The sequence below is a fragment of the Phyllostomus hastatus genome, unplaced genomic scaffold, assembly GCF_019186645.2.
Source record: "Phyllostomus hastatus isolate PE091 unplaced genomic scaffold, TTU_PhHast_1.1 phas_scaffold_46, whole genome shotgun sequence".
NCBI lineage: Eukaryota > Metazoa > Chordata > Mammalia > Chiroptera > Phyllostomidae > Phyllostomus > Phyllostomus hastatus.
This window is the reverse complement of record NW_025334032.1, coordinates 39202764-39221968: the sequence shown is the minus strand read 5'-3', so window position 1 is coordinate 39221968 and position 19205 is coordinate 39202764. Positions and strand designations below refer to the sequence as shown.

Genomic DNA, 19205 nt, shown 5'->3' with positions numbered 1-19205 from the left:
TGAAGTGTTCCCCCCCCCCCGAGATATTCCCGGCACCCACCTGGCAGCATGCCTGGATGTTACAGTGTTACGGATGGCATTCCCCGTGCTGTGCTTGCCACCCCGCGACTGTTCCGTGACGGCCAGCCGGTGCCATGTGGTGTCCGTTCCCAGAGGCGGAATCCCACTGTGCTGGGGACCAGGCGCACGCACTGTCGAGGGGTCCGTGGGAGACGAGGAATCAGAAACCTTGCTCACCCAGAGGGGAGGTGTCCCCACTGTGGGAACCGGCCTCTCCACGGGAGGCGGAGCGGAAGGGGGCTCCTCCCGGCACCCTCTGGGCAGAGCAGCCCTCCAGGCTCAGGGAAATGGGTCCTCGGCCGTCCCAGGCTCCTTTGCTTCCCACCAGGTTTCCTCCTTATTGCACAGTCTCCTGGCAGACACCAAATGCTTCATGGCTTTGCCCTTTCCAGACTATATTAATCAGCCAAAGTAATAATACCTAGTATTCACTGGGTGTTTGCTCTGTGCTGAGGCACAATGCGAAGTCCTCTGCTTATATTATCTCATTTAATCCTCGAAACTGCCTTACCAGGAGAAGCTGTTACAATCTCCATTGGGGGAACCCAGGCTCAGAGAGGGTGTGTAACTCTTTTCTGGATGCACAGCTAGTAAGTAACGGAACCAGAGCCCAAACCCACGTGAGCCATTCCCAAGCCCATACTGTCAAGCACTAGACAGTGTTGCTCCCTAGATTACCTCCGCATTGTTTCTTGTGTTTGTGTACAGTGGAATAAGTGATATTTATTTTTTTTCCTGTGACAAAGAAAAATTAACGTCTATGTCCCTGTCATGAAAGATTGAATTATCATATGAAATGGATCCATTAAGAATGATATCAATTATATCTCGATAACAAAAATGTCACTTTTTAATTCAGAAAAATTTGAATTACAGCTGCTAACAGGACCCATAGTTTGCCAAAATAAAAAAAAAATTATAACAACAAAAAAGAGTTTGAGGGAAATTAACTTACACCGTGAAGGATTTAAGGAAACCCTTGTAAACTAGTCATTGAAAACCCTACAGAGCACCTTCCAAAAGTGGAGTTCACCTACGGCGTTGATTCTTCTACCAGCTGAGGTTAGGAGACTGAGCACCGCGCACAGGCATGGGCCCGGGAGGAGCGCAGAATGTGGATCGGCGGCTGGTAAACCAGTGCCGTCGGCGCGTGGACGGAGGCCCGGAGAAGTTCAGTGCCCCAAGTACGACGGCCAGGTGCCCATGCGCTCCCTCTCCCCACAGATAAAGGGAAGTCACTCTCTCTGTAAGTCAGCTTTGAAAAGAGCCATCGATGGTCTCTCCAAAGTAAATGTCGGTTTATCTTCAGTGGGTTCAAAGGATGGTTCAAGTTCGTTCATTGCTTCCCCTGACATCTTCCAGAAAACTAACAAGACAAGGGCCCCAGGATATTCTGCATATTTATTTCTGTCTTATTCTCTTTGTTTCTCTTAAATAATCAAATGTTATGGGAAAATGAAGGCAGGGACGAGAGACGAGAAGTCACCCTCATTGACAGTGACCCAGTGGGTGGGTCGTCTCCCAGGTTTCCTGCCGTTAGATGCGTTGGTGACACGGACCCCAGTTCAGTGCCTGTCACTCAGAGCTCTCTCTGGATGGTGTGACCCCAAATCAGAGCACCACGGTGTACCTGATGTTTTTCTCAATCCGAGGAGGCCCAAAACAATTTGACTTTTCTTCTGCTGTTCAGTGAACTCCAGCACGGAGTCTCAGGGAGACAGGGGTTAAGTGGCACGTTTATGTGTGTGGTCCAGTGGCCGCAATCTCACCCTATGCAAAGACAACCACCACAGTCACGTGTCACAGGCCACGCAACGGCCGTGTCCCCCCCAGGGGCTGCACACACGCCCGCATCCGCGATGCGCCATCGGCCTCGAGGGTCCTGCTGGCGCTCGAGTTACGTAGATGGAGTCCGTGGCAAGGCAGGAAGATTCCAAACTCTAGGAAAATACCAAACAGTCTTCAACCAGTTGTCTATTCCAAGCTCTGTGGCTCCTAATGGCACTTTTCAGCTGGACTGACTTTATAAGATTTGGGTTATCACAAAGCACCTCTTCCTTAGAATAGAAATATTTCTGGGATGACTTAAATCAGGAAAAATGTTACTGTATGTCATTGTTTTGGAATGCGTTGGTATAAATGATATTCCAAACCACAGTATGGTATTTCCCTTGGGTAGGTGCATATCAGAAGCATTGTATTTATACAGACAATATTTACATCAAATTTCCAAATTATGAAAGGAATAAAATATGCAAACTTTCAAACGCAATTATTTGGAACGGGTTTTCAACAAAGCATCGCCAGTGTCGGAGGAGCAAAAGCTCTTTTAATTACACGTGCCCGTACAAACACACAAACTGTTTTCCATTGCTGGCCCAACCTCACCCACTAGTTGTTAAAAATTCAAATTAATGGCACCTCCTAAACAGGATAAAATGTTTGTGATGTTTTATCCTGATCTCAGAATGAGAATTCTGTGAAGAGAGAGAGCATTTTAAGGGCCTGAGTAAATTGTTTTGCGGTGTTCAAAATTAGGTCAGCGTCATAATCCCTTGTGGCAGGGCAATCAGTAATAAACGGTGCGGCACGGACCAGCTCAGGAACACCAAGTCGCTGCACTGCAGCTCGCGTGCTGATTTAGACATTGCCGATTGGAATAAATAGATTTAATACGTCCTTGCAGGCGACACCTTTTCCGTCATCCTACAGGAGGTGGCACGTGAATAATCTGAAAACAATACCTACTTAAGACTTTAATGAGATACTAATGTGAATCATTTTTTAAAGTCTGTGTTATAAAGTCTTATGAAACACACGGTGCTGAGTAAAAATTTGTCCTCGGCTCCAAGGACTTTCAGTAACAGCCACAGTGAAAACTACGTCTATGTTTTCTTCTGTGCTCCTCTGATTGAGTTATCCTTGTCTGAAACTGGGCCTCTAAGATTTCATCGTCGTAATTAAGCTGAGAACTATTGTCGGCCTTCTGGACGCTGTCTTATTTGCCTGTGCCCAGGCTGTACCCAGGATTCAGTTCAGGAGCCGTGAGAAGACTGTGCCACTTAATATGCTCCGACCACACACGTGGCCGACGGCAGAAACAATGTGAATAGTTCATAGCCACACACATCAGCGACTACGAATACACAAGCAGTTTTTGCTTGTGAGCTGCCTAATGGATGTCTAACCAATGTGGTTTGCCTTTGTCTCTTCTCTGTTTTTAAGCGTCAGTGTAAAGTAAAGCAAACTTGGAATTAATCCCGTGCCACAGAGGCGGCCAGCTGTCCCCGCCCCTCCCCAGGGCGGCCGCACACACCCCTTCCGGCTCATCTTAAGCAGCCTTCTTCGGGACTGCTCCTCAGCGGCTGTTTCTTCCACGACATTTACACATGGGCTGAGCTGCTGCTTTGATGTTTCAAACTTCTTTCCTTTTGTTTCTCCTGGTTTTGTCCTTCCGTTTTAACATCTTGCCAATAGGCTTTCTAAACTGGGCTGTTGTAGAACAGGTTACCACAATTCTCACCAGGCTGTGTCAACAGATTAACGTTTCAAGTGAGCTTGGATTTTCATTTTAAGTCCCGATGAGTTGAACTTTTCTCCCACATCTCAGATGTCACTGGGACTTTGTCCACCTGTACAGCAGGTAGACTGAGGGCCTCCGGCGCCCGGGCTGAGCACTGGTGCTCTGGGGTAACTGTTCCTGAACGTACAGGGTCCCGCAGAAGTGACACCTGCTTGGGTGTGGCTGGTAGGGTAATAACATGGGTGTGATCATTTATACTTTGAATTTGAACATTTCACCTACAAGGACAGTATGGGGGGCTTGAGTGGGATAGTGCTATGTTACAGAATGATCTGCTTACAATTTTGTAATAAAAGAGTTTGTATTGAAAAGGGGGACATTATTTCTGCCAGACCCTATATTTTGAAAGAGAGACAATTGAGGCCAAGAATTCACCCTGGCGTTGAAGAACACTCACCAGGATTATGCCAGTTAAGAGAGAACCAGCTGGGGCTTTCCCAAGGAGGCCACACAGGTGACCCGGCCAGAGGGGTGGGGCTGCCCTGTGGCTCTGGGGAAAGAAATAGCTGCTGAAATTCCTGAAACTTATGGAAGGTCGGGAATGACTGCGTGGTATTTCTCGATCCTTCCATCAGTTTCTTCTGCTGAAGAACAATTCTTTGCTTCCAAACCTCCAAGAAGAAGCATTATGATGCTGTGGTTAAGAGCAAGCGATGTGTCGCTGTCTCCTGGAGTATCCTGAACCCGGTGTGAACCAGGGAAAGAGCCCCAGGCCAGAGCTGGGGCTTGGGAATTGTTCATAGGTCAGCCAGGAGTTCGTCCTCTGCTAGTTACGGACCGAGAGCTCGTGGAGGAGCTGACATCATAGGTAGCACTTGGTGTTTGTGAGCATGCGCACACGTTTTTTTTCCCCGGGAGAGGATCCATAACTTTCTCCACTTTTCTCCGATCTGAGACACCAGAAGATTCAAGAATCACGATCTTACAGGCCATACAGTCCACACTCCCCCCTTTGTTCCGCATGGGTCTTCTGAAAAGACAAGTAACTGAAACTCCAGGGAAAGTATTTCGTGAATACGTTTTACCGGAGAATAGTTCCATTAAAGCGCTCCGTTTTATATGTCTAGCACTCATTTTTACAAGAGTTGCCTTCTATAAAACAAATTTAAAACTTCTTAGTAGATCTAATAGGAATGGTTCTCCTTCGGTGTCAGTTAATTTTTTTTTGCAATTTAATGTGCATTTTAGCATTCGTTAGGCATATTAATTTTTAAATATGCTTTATTATCTTTATGATTATTGCTCCCATTGGCTTCTTCCAACATGCCTGCGTTTGTCCAATGATTTACTGCAGGGGCTTAAAAAATGACTTCTTTGGCCGCAACTATTATTTGAACCTCATATGTTGACATCCTCCTTTGACTTCGTTATTATGTAGGACCGGGCTTTTGTGATTCTGTGAGAAATTTTACTCTCAAAGCCAAGATGGAGAGCCCCAGAGCTGGCCCAGCCTTTTGGCGTCTCTGGGCCACAGAGGAAGAAGAAGAGTTGTCTTGGGTGACACATTAAATATACAAACACTAACAAGAACCGATGAGCAAGAAATGGTTTTAAGTAAATTTACAATTGGGTGTCGGGCCACATTCCTAGCCATCCTGGGTTGGATGCCCTCACACGGTTGTTTTTCCCTCTTTCTATCTTAGTTTTAAACTATCAGCCTCGTAATTAGTTCCTGTAACATAAAATTGCAAATGACAAACCTTGGTATCCTTTTTTTCAGTACATATGTATATTTTTCTTATGATTGGTTTTTAACTTCTTGCGAAACTTTTGTTAATTATTTTTAACATTTAAAGTGTTGTGTAATTTTAACCTGTGTATTTTAAATGTATTTTCTAATTTCAGCTTCACTTTCAGTGTTCTCTTGACTCAGTGACAAACTTACCTTTACCACTGTTTTTCGATCTGTGTTGCGTAATCGATTCTGTTTGCTAACATAATGGGAGAAGCTAGATTAGAAATAGTTTATTCCTCCTTCACATCTACTAATCCAGGTCAGAATTAATCACATTCCTCATGTTGGTTGTTTGAGCTGAAGCAGGCCTGGTCTGAAAGCCAAAGGCTCACTCCCCACCTCCGATCAGTGTTACTCGTTTTTATAAACTAAGAACCCCCTCAGAAATACTACCCTATCTAAGTCAGAATTTTTTAGACATTATTAAGAGGCTCTACTAGATTATATAAGGTTTAGCATGAATTATTAAGAAATCCTATGGATGATGTTATTCAATAGTCCATTTTTATTTTACTGTCTGAACACGGACTCATTTGTAGTAAATTATAATTTCAGAGGAGTACCCACCGCAGTTTCCTCCTCACCTGAACCCCCCTGCAACACAGTGTCGATTAGCTATAAACACACTCATTTTTAAATGCAGCCCCAAAGCCGCTAATGGAGTCCTGTGGCCAAGTGAAGGGTCCTCTTGTGCACACAGTACAGATGTGTCAGAACCACTTACGGCCTCGTTTGCACAAGCGGTGGAGCTGCCAGCCTCGAGCGGCCCCGCTGAAAGTTCCAGCTTAAATCGTTCCGCGCAGAGGGCGGCTGCCACGGGCATGTGTCAGGAAGGAACACTGATCAACAGCAGCATCTCTGAAAAGCAATTTTAGATCATTAAAGATGCATGAGTTTTGACAAAGCCGGAAGATGTGAGGCTTATTAGGAACATGTTAGATCTCCACGTGGAAAGGAGAGAGGTGTTCGTGCCTCTGTTTGGGAGGGAAGGGGTGGCCTCACCGTGGCCTCGTGAAGGAGTAAAGGAACAGGGACAGTCAGAGACTCGGTCTTCATCCTGACCGTTCCCGCCACGCTTTTGTCGGAAACGAGCCCATTGCCGAACGAACCCTGAAAACATACAGGGTCTCAGAACAGCCCGTACTTCCCGGTGGACGGTCCGTGGGACCCACCACTGAGCCCCTGACACAGAGTACAAGGCCCCTGAATTCACCCTTGTCTACCGAACTGGCCTTTTTCAATAATACGTTAAATGTGCTCCACCTGCTCAAGGGTTCTCAATTTCTTTTTCTTGCTTATTTATGAACCGTGATAGTTGCACGGTTTGTAAATGTGCAAGTAACCCAGAAGGGCCGGTGCACGAGCAGGACCCTGTGTCCCAGGTCGAGGAAAGACAGCATCAGAGCCCCCAGAAATGGCTGCTCCGGGCCCTCGTGGCATCCTCTGTCCTTCCCCGATGGAGCCCCGATGAAACTGTTCTGTGAAAAACAAACTTTCCAAACACTGAGTTTTTTTCTCACCGCCCCCCCAAAATCACAGTTTGATTATTGGTAGCTCTCACAGCTGTGAATTTCCACCATTCCCTGGCAGGTCAGGTACCTGGTGGGGGTTACTCTAAAAAACCCCGGGGAAGGTGGCGCTAGTGGGCCTGCATGCGTTTCTTGAAAATGTGGAGTGTTTCCTGGAGTCACGGCCACGTTCGCTACACCGTGAACGTGTTGCATTTTTGGAAGCTCGGAAGTGCCCCTCTGTCGTGTTCTGTGAGTCTTACGTCAGCCGCAGCCACTCGGTTTGCATGTGAATTCTGAAAATTTCCTTGTCCCCTGTGACACTGCTGAAATGTCTGTCTGTTCTTTTTTTTCCTCTTTAATTTCTCAAGCTCACTATTTGGATAAGATAGTTAAAGGTACTGTATACTTGCTCTTTGTCGGCACGTCTACATATATATATTATATAACTGTGTATCCGATTGCATTAGGGGTGAAAATAGACTGTTTTTCATGCATATTTCTGTAAATTATGTAAGTCAGGAAATGCCTTGGATTTAAATTATCAAGACTTAAATGTCTGTGTCTCATTTTTATAATTTTCGGTTACCCCAGATTTCATTCCTATGTGAAGGGCTTCACTGGAACCCCCAAACTGAAGATAACAGTACATTTGCTGTTTTTTGTTTATGTATTTATTATTTTCCATTTCTGTTTTAAGATCTTCGTTGTTGGCAATTCCTCTACTGAGCGTTACACTCTAAAGTAAAGAATCGCAATTGCTCACTCTCACACTGCAGAATAAGAAATTGCCAATCAAAACAATATTTTGGTTAACGTATGTTGAGAGAAATCTCATTGATCTTCATAAGAAAACTTCTTTGACTTCCTCTCAATGTTTCAAAATCCATGTGATATCATAATCTGTTTCGTTATTTTCTAAAAACTGCAGAGATAGTGTGCCTTCTATAAAGCACACAGTTACACTGCTCAGCAGAAAACAGCAGATTCTCCTGTCTTCAGTTATCGTAGAAATAGGTGAAAAATATTTTTCCCCAAAATTCCCTTTCCCTTTCTCCTCAGATTACCTATTTTCTATTCCTTGTTCGTGTTTTTCATTAGAATATGCAAATATTCATGGCAATATCCAGGCTTTTTTTATACAAGAACTCTGTGTACACGCAGTCAGCTGCTTCACAGAGGGGCAGTTGGATCTTTTCCGTGAAAGACAAAACAAAAACGTCCGTAAAGAAAATTCACCTTTTACGCATTAAATCATCGAGAAATGCAGACAGTAATTGTCTGAAAGAAAGGAAGCAGCAAAATTAATCTCATCTTGACCTGATGGTATCCATAAGTATAATTTTATTATACCCTGCCTCAAGAGACTGTCAAAAATTTCTTCTTTCTGTTAACTCTAATCTTAAGAGACAGGATGTCTCTTGGCGATACTCGCAAGCTTCGCTGTGGAGGAGGGGAAGCCAATGTACGAGTACTTCTCTTAACACAGACTTAAAATAAACATCTTTAAGCAGATTGTCCCCTTAAATTTTGTCCCCAAAACGAGAAGAGCATTCCAGTTCTGAGAAGCTGTCTCACAAGCCCTGATTGCTGTAGCGAGTATTTTTACTAATACGTATTGTATACCAAATTATAAACAGTTCTGTCCAAACAGACCTGGTTTCTAACCAGTGCTTCTCACCGCGTTAGAGCATTGCCGTCCTTGTGTCTGTCAGTGTCATACCAAACTCATGGACACGGCCACCAGAAGCTCCCCAAGTGTCATCCTCATACACAGGTCATGTCGGCCGCATGCCAGATATCATCATTAGAAAGATGCAAAAAAAAACTGTTTTCTTTAAATGTCATGTTAGACTGAAACAATTATAGATTTTGGGTCTATTAAATTATTTTAATTGTTTCCCAAATTTTCCCTTCTTGCCCATAAAAGCAGACAAGATAGGATATAAAGGTAACAGCCTAAAAGCCTTAGGGAGATTGTCACCAAATATCACTTCTCGCTCTCTGTCTTGAAGCACGTCACTACCGTGTTTTTGTTCAGTCTATCAATGTTTTATTGTGGTCCTTCTGGTATTTCATTTTGTCCGTCCTAAGTAACCAAATATGCACAGCTGCCACATTCAGTTGGAAATCCTGTCGGTCCTGTCCCATCCGTATGCAGCCTGAACCCCGGTGTTTGTTAGAATAGACGCTAAGCTGCTTCACGATTTCCCAGGCTTTGCTTCTTCTGTGACAAGGAATGTACTCCCGGCATAAAGTATAGTCATCAATACTGGCCTATACTTTGTGCAATGATTTAATGCACTGTAATTTCACATGACTGCACGGCAACTCTGGGGCCAGATAAAATTAATGGTCTCTTTGGAACGTCACGCATAGCCTCACCCCCCACTTCCATGCTTTTGAATTTAGAGGGAATTTGTTAAAGCAACGAGGTGCTCTAAGAAGGGCATGTCCCAACGAGTGACCAGTAATGTTGACCGCAGATTAAAAATCCATACCAGGGATTCTGAAATTACCGCATGGAGATGCTGTTTCACACCGTGCCATCAACCAATTGACCTCGTTGCTTTGCTGAAGGGAAAAAAAAAAAAACCTTAAGTTAATTTTGTCTGGCCCGCAGCTATTTAGTGGGTTGTTGCATATATTTCTGTCCTGCCCAGGTAAGTGGTGTCTCAAGGGTCAGGCCAATCAAAGATGCCACTTGGATAAGAATTAGATTCCTTAGATAATGTTGCTGGTCCTGTACATGTGCAATTACAGTATTTGTGCTGTTTACAAAGGCCTGTTCCCACTCAGTGTCCCTTATCTGTTCATCGGAGGTGCGAAAACATCCGGCACTCAAATCCCCTGTGTTTTTTTTTTTTTCTCCTTGTGTCTTTTGACAGAGGGCTGCCCGGGTCTGTGCAACAGCAACGGCAGGTGCACGCTGGACCAGAACGGCTGGCACTGCGTCTGCCAGCCGGGGTGGAGAGGAGCGGGCTGCGACGTGGCCATGGAGACCCTGTGCACGGACAGCAAGGACAACGAAGGAGGTAGGACGTGCCGGGCGGGGAGAAGCAATGGCGGGCCAGGGCGCAGGTGTCCACAGTGCAGCCAGGACTTCATTCTCTGTCGCCTCCCGCCCCAGAGCTCAGAGCCGCACCTGATGGGACTGGTTGAAAAGTGTGTGCGTGCTGATAGAGGGGTTGCGTGCGACCCCTGTGGTCCCCGAGACTGTCGCCGTCTGGGGAAGAGGCAGGGCAACCAGGCTGCTGGGGGAAGCGCCTTGTTCCCCATCCCTTTTCCTAACTTCCGGCGGCAGTTGTCCTCCCCGCAATGTGGAGGCCCTGAGAACTGGGAGCTCCAAAGCAGTCGTGGAACGACTCAGCAGCCCGACAGATGCCAGGCGTCTTCCCGCCTCTTCCGTGGACGGGCCCGGGAGCCCACGGGAGGCAGTGGCGGACAGTGGGCCCCTGGGAGCCGCGCTTCCACGTTCTCCCCACCCTCAGCCTTACGCCCCGAGGAAGGGATTCCAACACTCCACCCAGAGGAAGCCCCGGGTTAGGAAGTGTTGCCTGCGCCCCGTGGACACGCCCCCAGCTGCGGTCGCTGAGGTTCGGAGACCAGAGAACCATTGTAGATGCCCTTTGGGCTGGTGGTGTGGCCTGCCTGCAGGACTGAGTGTTAGGAAGGCTTCGGTCCCCAGCTGGGCGTCCGGGGCCACTGCGGGTGGCGGTGCGTGCCCCGCCCCCTCCCTCATGTGTCGTCTGCCCTCTGGGACCGTCCACGTGGGCGGTAGATAGAGCGTCCGTCAAGGGGGCAGGTTTTGGAGTCAGATCTTCACTCCAGCTCCTAGTGCTTACGTGACCTCACGCGAGATTCTGATCTCTCAGCTCCAACCGCTTCACTTGGGCAACGGGAATAAAAGGGGTTTTGGAAGGATTAAGGGAGAGCACGTAGGTCTTTGCTATGTAGCCTGTTGCCAGGCACAGGGTATGTTGTATGCAGCAGCCATGATTATTCGATTTTCTGTCTTTTGCTTTCAAAAGTGCTCATTTGACTCATTGCAGTTGAGACAAAGTGGTCAGAGAAGATGCGCCAGCCTTCTCCTCCGTACAGAGCGGGCTGGGCTCCTGGTCTGCAGGAGGCAGAGTGGCCAAAACCAGCCCCCGAGCTTTCCTGGTACCCCAGCACACGCACCCCTGTGCACATGTGTGCGCACACGCATACATGATGCACGTGTGTGGGAACACATGCAGACACGTGCATGCACACACGCAGCCTGAGCCCACGGTCATTCTCAAACCGCATGTTAGTTGTGTCTCGTCGTCCTGACAAGAAGCCGCAATCCCCCCCTCTAGTTCTGAGCAGACTGTGCACTGTTTTCACGTTTCCTTTCCACCCGGACCGTCAAGAAAAAGGAGTCTCAAGTGCTGAGCTGAGGCCTCCTTCGCTTTCTGCTCCCGACAGATCGAGGAGGTCCTCGCCCCCGCAGCTTCTCCCGTCCAGGGAGACCCTGTCACCCCCGCCTCCTCTTAACCGCACTTGGTGGGAGTGGTGGCGTTAGTCCTCTCGGAGCCACAGCCCAGATGGCAGCTTTCCTGGCCGGTGTCCCCCAAAGCCCCTGTCCCATTGTTTTCTGTTGCTGTTCTTCCTCCCCGGGCAGATATTTCAGAGTTTGTCTTCCAGAAGGGAATTGCACTCGGTAGGTCACGGGCTCTCAGAGGGAAGCCAGCTGCAGGGCCACGTCTGCAGAGACGCTGAGGAGTAATTTATGGGCTAATCAACTCTTCGGTATTGTGATCGGCAAAGGCGGTTTTTCCCTTTCCTCAAAATTTATCAGCTGTGAATTGGCCTCTTTCCCCCTTTGTTTACTCTCATTAGCACGGAACTGGCTGTCTCCAGGCTTCCCCTCCTGGGGGAGCCCCAGCTGATGGAAGACTTCCTGCGGTGTCTCTGCTTATTTCATATCATTTGTATTCCCGTCCCAAGCCCAATTTCGTTGATCTTCTGAGAAGGGATCTCAGTGCCTCCTTGGAGACTGTAAACTGGGTGCCTCGTCACCCGAGCTCAAGGGCTTTGGGGGACCACAGCTGGGCTGTGGGTACGGAGACGATGTTCTCCCATCACAGCCCCGGTCAAGACGCACCTCTGGCAGTGGAGGACAGCAGGGTCATGACGTGAAGGCGACCAAAGAGAATATTTTCAAATAAGAGCAATACCTGAAATCCCATGGCAGACGGTGAACTGTACGATGTGTAGATCCATTGTCTAAATTCAGTTTGGTGTCCGAATGGTGGGTGAGCCGTAAAGCAGTGAAGGAACGTGATTTAACACGTTCAGTGACTGAGGAGGAAGAGAGGGTGGAGAGGTTGGTTTGGCCCCGTCAGAAATTAAACACACCGCGTAAAGAGCTGCTAGTCCAGCCTGAGCTACTTCGTAGAACACAGTCTTTGTAAAAAGACAAAGAAAAGGACAAAGAAGGTTGCTTACCCTTTCCAGAACTGCATAAGATAGATTTTAAAAAATATTGGTAAGAACAGCTACATTCGGAGAAGTAGTTAAATATGGGTCCTCACAGCAAGCATTTTGCTCGCCCTGTAAAGCGTGTTTTCCTTTACCAAGTCTGGTGCCCCCATGTCCGCTGTCTAAGCCTACATACAGGTCTTCCATGTCCAGCTCTCAGTGGCTGGACACCCCACTTTGCCTGTGGAGTCCCACCTCCCCTTTTCCTCTCTGAAATGCTCAAGGAGAAGCGACCTCACAAGAGAATTCTCCCCGAGTGCTAGGAGGCACAATAAAGCAGACCGGAAGAACCAGACTGTAGCCACTGTCTTCACACCCCCACCGTCCTACGACGTGAGCCTCCTGGGGAGCTGGGCGTTGCTGTTTGTAAAGGGTCAAATGAACAGCGGTTGTGCACAGAGGGGCAGTGGTTTTGCAGAACTAAGGGCAAGCTTGGACGCACAATGAAGGCCCTGACCAAGGTCCCCACGCTGTATGGGGCCAGCAAGGTGCCCCCCGCTCTGTCCGTCAGGTGTCGGAGGCTGCTGAAGCTGATTGCATGGACAAGGCAGGCAGTGCGGGGAGCCCAGTGGGGGCTTAGATTTCTAGATCCCACCGTGGAGGACAGGAACAGTCAGCGGACCGGAGAGTTGTGGGTACCGTCTCCCAAGGCGCATGGAGACATGTTGGGTGCAGCTACGAGATCGCCTGTGGTTGCTGAGAAAGCTTTCAGAGCAAATGACCGGCAGTACATGCCCAGACGTGGCTTATCAATATGTCCTCTCCAACCCCCTCTTCACCCTCAAAGCCAGCCTCCCCCTAGACTGAGCCGTTTCCGGTTCGGACCCCAGAACTCACCCGATGGAGAAGCCGCCAAGCGCCAAGAGAAGGCAGGGGACGAGCTGGGAACCAGTCACTATTAAATGCTCTGTGATCTGGGGTGGGGGGGGGGGCTTTAGGGCAGCGACCCTGCACTGCCTCACGGGTTAGCTCCTTGGGTCCCCTTCTACTGGGCCATGGGGACTGAGGCACGTTCCCTTCACCCCAATAAGAAAATCCTTTCTGTTCTCGAAGGATCTGTCTATTATTCTTACCAGGAAAGACTCTCCAGTATACATGATAGGCACTCCACTCAAATGGTACTAAGCTTTAGAAAAAAAAGCACCCTAGCTGGCGTAGCTCAGTGGATTGAGCACAGGCTGCGAACCAAAGCATCGCAGGTTCGATTCCCAGTCAGGGCACATGCCTGGGTTGCAGGCCACGGACCCCGGCAACCGCACATTGATGTTTCTCCCCCTCTCTCCCTCTCTCCCTCTCTCTCTCTCCCTCTCTCCCTCTCTCTCTCTCTCTCTCTCTCTCTCTCTCTCTCTCTCACTCTCTCACTCTCTCTCCATCCCTTCCCTTTCTAAAAATAAATAAGTAAAATCTTAAAAAAGAGAAAAATATTTCAAAAAAAAATTATAACGCCATTTCAGAGATCGCTGCACAGGTGTTCAAACAGTGAGAGCAGAAGCTAGGTCACTTCAACTGTCACCTCTGCTTTGTTCTGTGCTGGCACCATTCTGTGACTGTCTCCCCGGCCAAATGACTGCCACCAGCTCTGGGTGTGCATCCCACCCGGGTGAGGACCCCGGACAAGGTGGGCGCCTTTTCCAGTGGTTACCTGGGCCTGTGCCTGGCTTACTGTCATTGGGCTGACTTAGGTCTCCTACCCAAAGGACAGTTGACGTGGTGTCACCAGAAGAAAGGGGTACGCATGTGCACTGGGGAGGCAGGAGGACAGGTTCTACTACAGGGATACTTATAGCTGAATACAGCACTCAGTTTCAGTATAACCGGACAATACACCTGTATCACTATTTCATATGGCCAATAGACTTCCATTATTTCAGGGGGAATCTTCTTCTGTTCTCTGCCTCCTTCATGCCTCCAAAGTCCAGCCCGATCCCTTGAGAACGAGAAAGCCCATGCTGAACCCCTGACACCTCCCCTCCCCATTAGGGACAGAGATCGGCAAGGCAGCCACCCCACCCCCTAACGCGCATTCATGGGTGTTGCTTTTACCTTGCCTGCCCACTAAGAATCCCACTCTTAGGGTGGGGTGGGTTGTGACTTGAAATAGCTCCCCATACGGTGCCCCCACTGTGCCAGCATCAAGACACTATAGCTTGCCACAGATAATTCTATCTGTGTAGAAACTTGACGTACTTAATAACAAGAGGACTTCTCCAAAGTACATGATCTCTGGCACTGTTACCCTGTTCCCATCTCTCTTCTCGGCAGAGATCTCGCCCAAGTTCCCTTCGACAGCTAGCTTCCCTGTCTGGCCCGCATTGGCTAGCGCCCCTGGGGGCACCTGGGGCATGCCACTCGGGCCCTCTCCTGGGTGCTGGGTGGTGGAGGGCACACGATGGACTTAAAGCTTCATAGTAAACTCGTGCAAGTATAGCGGAATGCCAAAATACAAATCCTGTCAGGAGTGACACATATACTTGTAAACAGATAGTTTTGCGTTGCTCTTCAGAATTATCACTTGGTGGAGGCACGTCAGGAAGAGGTACCTAAAGGAGGCTCTTTGAAAAAAGTATTTGGAAATGGGTGATAGTACAGAAGGAAGAATAATTAGCCCTGGGCGAGTGGCTCAGTCGGTTGGAGCATCATCCCGTACACCAGAAGGCTGTGGGTTCAGTTCCCAGTCAGGGCACATACCTGTGTTGCAGGTTCAATCCCCAGTTGTACGGGAGGCAACTGATTGATGTTTCTCTCTCACATCCATCTCTCTCTCTCTCTCTCTCTCTCTCTCTCTCTCTCTCTCTCTCTCCCCCCCCCTCCCCCCTCCCCCCCGACCTTCCTCTCTCTCTAAAATCAATCAACATATCCTCGGTGAGGATTTTTTTAAAAAAGCACAATTGAAATTTGAGGTTATTCATAAATTAGAAATCAGAAACAGTAATAAGAGACAAAAAAGGAAAGAATACAAATGAAAGGTTCCAACTGCAAGAAAACGCAGGAGTGTGCCTCGAAGGAAAACAGAGGAGCAAAAACGCCAATGAATGAGTGTGACCGGTGTGGGGGGGTGGTCTGAGTTTACAGATCGCCGAGAGAAAATGAGGAAGTACTTGAAAATGGATTTCTTTAAGGTTCCAGCAGGAAGATGAGACCATTGTGTTCTCCGAACGCGTATTTCAAAATAAAAAATTGAATAAGTAAAATGAGAGTAACAGACCTGGAAAGAAAGGGGAAATGGTTAAAAGAGAGAAAGGAAGGAAGAGAGAAAAAGGAAATGACAAGGAATCGTAAGCCCTTCCCAGAAGAACCCAGCTCTCGGAACTCAGAGGGGCACTCAGGGTCTCAGGCACTAAGATGTATTTTTCCGGTAGGGACAGTCTGGGGTCGTACATTACCGGATTACCACGCATTTGTGAGACTCTACCAGATGCCACTTTAGCAGGGAGAGTCGGGTTAGTGTGAATCCACAGAGCCTGGAGCCCCGTCAACCCCATTCGAGGAGAGAGAAGCCCATCTTGTGCTCTCAGAAGCAAGGACCCCATTAGCTCCCTGACAGTGTACAAGGAGCGTGGGGCTTTGCACTTTCTGAATGAGCTTCGGAAGGGGAGGAAAGTCCGAGCCGCACAGGCTGAAACGGAAAGTCTCCCCTATGTTCTACACCCGCTTCTGCAGCAGCTGCCGCCGCAGGCTGGGAGGGTGGGCGTGGCCTTGCGGAGCGCCTCTTGGGGGGGGGGGCAGGTGTCTTACCATTACCACACTCCTCCCCGTGGTAATGGTAAGAGCCTCTGTCCCCGCAGAGAGGGCTGTGATTAGTTGTCATTGCACACAAACACTACATTGTCATTGTCAAAGAGCTAACCACTGTCAGCCATTCGTGTACAAATTCCTGCCCCTCCTTTGGTGAATTTGTATGAATATTGGTGTTTTTTAAATAGGATGCGTACAGTTCTAAAATCGATTCTGCCAAAGAGTATGTATGAGAGTTTTTTTTTATGCCAATGCCTGTAGGCACATCTCATTCTGTTTCAGAGAAATGCAGGGGCACCGATTAATGTTATCACGACTACATTAATAATAATTTAGTTGTTTCTTATGTTTTGCTGTTAGTCTAAAGACAAATCTGTGCTAAATCTGTCTATTTCTCTGTAGAATATCTGCATATAAATCTTTGTGTAAATGGACAAATATTTCTTTTACACAGATTGTTAGAAGTGAAATTGCTAGGTCAAGGGGTATTTTAATTTTTAATTTTGAGAGCGACTGCCAAATTGCCTTGTAAGTGGGTTTCACTCTCTATACTTCATCAGTTTGAGGGTGTTTATGTCCCGTGTTCATAGTTTGTACGTAATCATCGTACACAAACAAAATTGTCCAACGAAATGAAAAATATGAATTTTGTCTGACAGCTGAAAGTGACTCCATTTTTATTGTTTTAATTTGCATTTCCCTAATTGCTAGTTAGATGGATGATCTTTATATACGTTTCTTGACAGTTTGTATTTCTTCTTTTGCTAGCTGCCTACTTATTCTCTTGCCCATTTTTTCAATTGAGTTGCTTAACTCCTACTTTTTAATTTTTAAGACCTTTTGTTTTTCCAGCTTCTCAACTCTTTGTTAGGTGTGCTGCAGGTATTTAACCCCCTGTTTAGGTTTAGGTTTTAACTTTGCGTAGGGTGCCTTCCGTCATGCAGAAGAGTTGAACTGATGGGAGGTAAATTTCCGTAACATTTATCTTTTCATTCATGAATTCTGAGCCATAAGTCTTCATAAATAAGGATTTTGTAAGATTATACATAGCATTTCATGTCATTTCTTCCCATCCTTTTTATAACTGTGTGAATTGCTTCATGTCCAATTAATCAAGAACATTTTTAAATACCTATCGGAGTAAAAACAAACCAGGACTCCAAAGAATGGCACAGCATCCAGGGGTAGGGGAAAGTTGATAGAGGAATACCAGTAGATGTCTCTAATATGCCTTTTAAAAATATTTCTTTTTATTGTTATTTACTGATTTCAGACAGAGAGGGAAGAGAGAGAGAGCAATGGATCTGCTGCCCCACCCACCTGTGCGTTCATTGGTTGATTCTTGTACGTCCCCGTACCAGAGCTTGAACCCACAACCTTGGCGTATTCGGACCACTGAGCCACCCATCCAGGCTTCTAATGTGCTTTTAAGACACATTATTTTGGCTCATCCAGATTCCATGATCCCTAGGAACTTAATATTTTTTTCTTCATTCAGCTAATATATCGTATGCAAAGTTGGGGCCGAGAAGTATCTTAGATGCTGGGATACAACAGTGAAGCAGATGATCCCTCGGGGAATGTCCTGAGGCCGTGTCTGAGCGGATTGCGGAGGGAGGTAGGAGTGGGGAGTCGGAGCCGGTTAGCGGTCTCCCGGCAGAGGAGACAGCTGTCACGTGACAGGACTCATCAGCCGTGGTAAGGACTCCTAGCCACTCAGAAGGCGGCAGGGTCCAAGGACAGGAAGTAGTTTAGCTTAAGAAGTAAAATGACCAAAGTGGATTTGGGGACTCTAACTCATGTGTAGGGAATGAAGATTTGGAACAAGACTGGAAGCTGGGAAACCAGCTATTGTTGACATCTCGTCCAGAAGTAACCATGGTAGCCTGGCGGATAGCTTCAGGGAAATAGAAAGAAGAGGCTGATTCCAAAGGGTGAAGAGAAGGAGCTGGTAACCGTGTGCAGAGAAGAAGGGGGGAGGAGAGGAGTCCAGGGCGGCATTTGGGTTCCTCCTTTGGGAAACTGGAGGGCATTGGAGGGTGGAGCCGCTTCCTGATACAGGTGACACAGAAGAGGCAGCGTGGGACCCTTAGACAGGGTCACATGTGTTGTGTTTTAAACATGTTACGTTTTTGATGCCTGTGTGATACCCAAGCGGAAGCTTCCAGAAGGCAGTTTGTGGATAGTTCAGGAGGATGCTCAGCCTGGAGTCATTAGCACTGAAACGATGTGAGCAGAGAGACTAAACTTACCAAGAAAGCTGGTACAGGCAAACCAAGAAGGTACAAAAAACCAAACCTGATTCCAATTCAGTGATAAAGAACTGAATTCCAAGCATATTGCAGAACGGTGACTTAAAATGGTAATGGAAGTTGTACCTGTACACTTTAAAGATTTTGAAGCCCACAGGTAAACTATTAGACCAAAACTTCTCCCTCTGCTTCTGGAGTGGAATGGACAAAGGGGTTTCTACATGCTCTGGGGGCAGGGTTGGACATCACCCTTTGAGTAAAAAAGAACATTTACTAAAAGGAGATGCCTGACTATTTATTCAGTCAGTAAGTCAAGGTTTTGAAAAACAAATTAAAATACCCATAGCCGCTTGGAAGAAGAAAGAGTTTTGACAAGCACATTAAAGCCACCGCAGAGGGTAACCTAGGGAAAGACGTGGAGTCAGGAGTTTTAATAATCTTGCAAAGTGTGCCTTGTTTAAATCTGCCAGAAAAAAATATCAAGAATTATTTCAAGAATAAAAGAAAGAGAGCAGGGCAGTGACTTTAACGCAAGACCAGAGGCTGACAAACTATGACCCCTGGGCTAAAACCTGGTTTTGTAAATAAAGTTTTATTGGAACACAGTCACAGCCATTTATTTACATTCTGTCTCTGTCTGGGCTGCTTCAGGGCTTGCTAGAAAAGCAGCTGAAGAGTTGCAACAGAGATGAGATGGCCCACCAAGCCTAAAATATTTACAAAATAAGTTTGCCGCTGAAAGCCCAAAGAAAGACAAGAGGATGTTTTAAAATGAGAACTAGAGCAATGATATTAAGAATTGAGGCCCTGGCTGGCGTAGCTCA

The 19205-nt window shown here is 47.2% G+C and overlaps 1 protein-coding gene across 2 annotated transcripts in view; it reads left to right on the top strand.

The window, feature by feature from the left end:
• Nucleotides 1–19205, top strand: part of TENM3 (teneurin transmembrane protein 3) — a 562235-nt gene that overhangs the window by 475750 nt on the left and 67280 nt on the right. For both annotated transcript variants that reach the window (XM_045821208.1, XM_045821209.1), the window contains one exon: nt 9775–9921. In XM_045821208.1, the coding sequence (XP_045677164.1) occupies nt 9775–9921 (147 nt within the window). The remainder of the gene's footprint in view (nt 1–9774; nt 9922–19205) is intronic.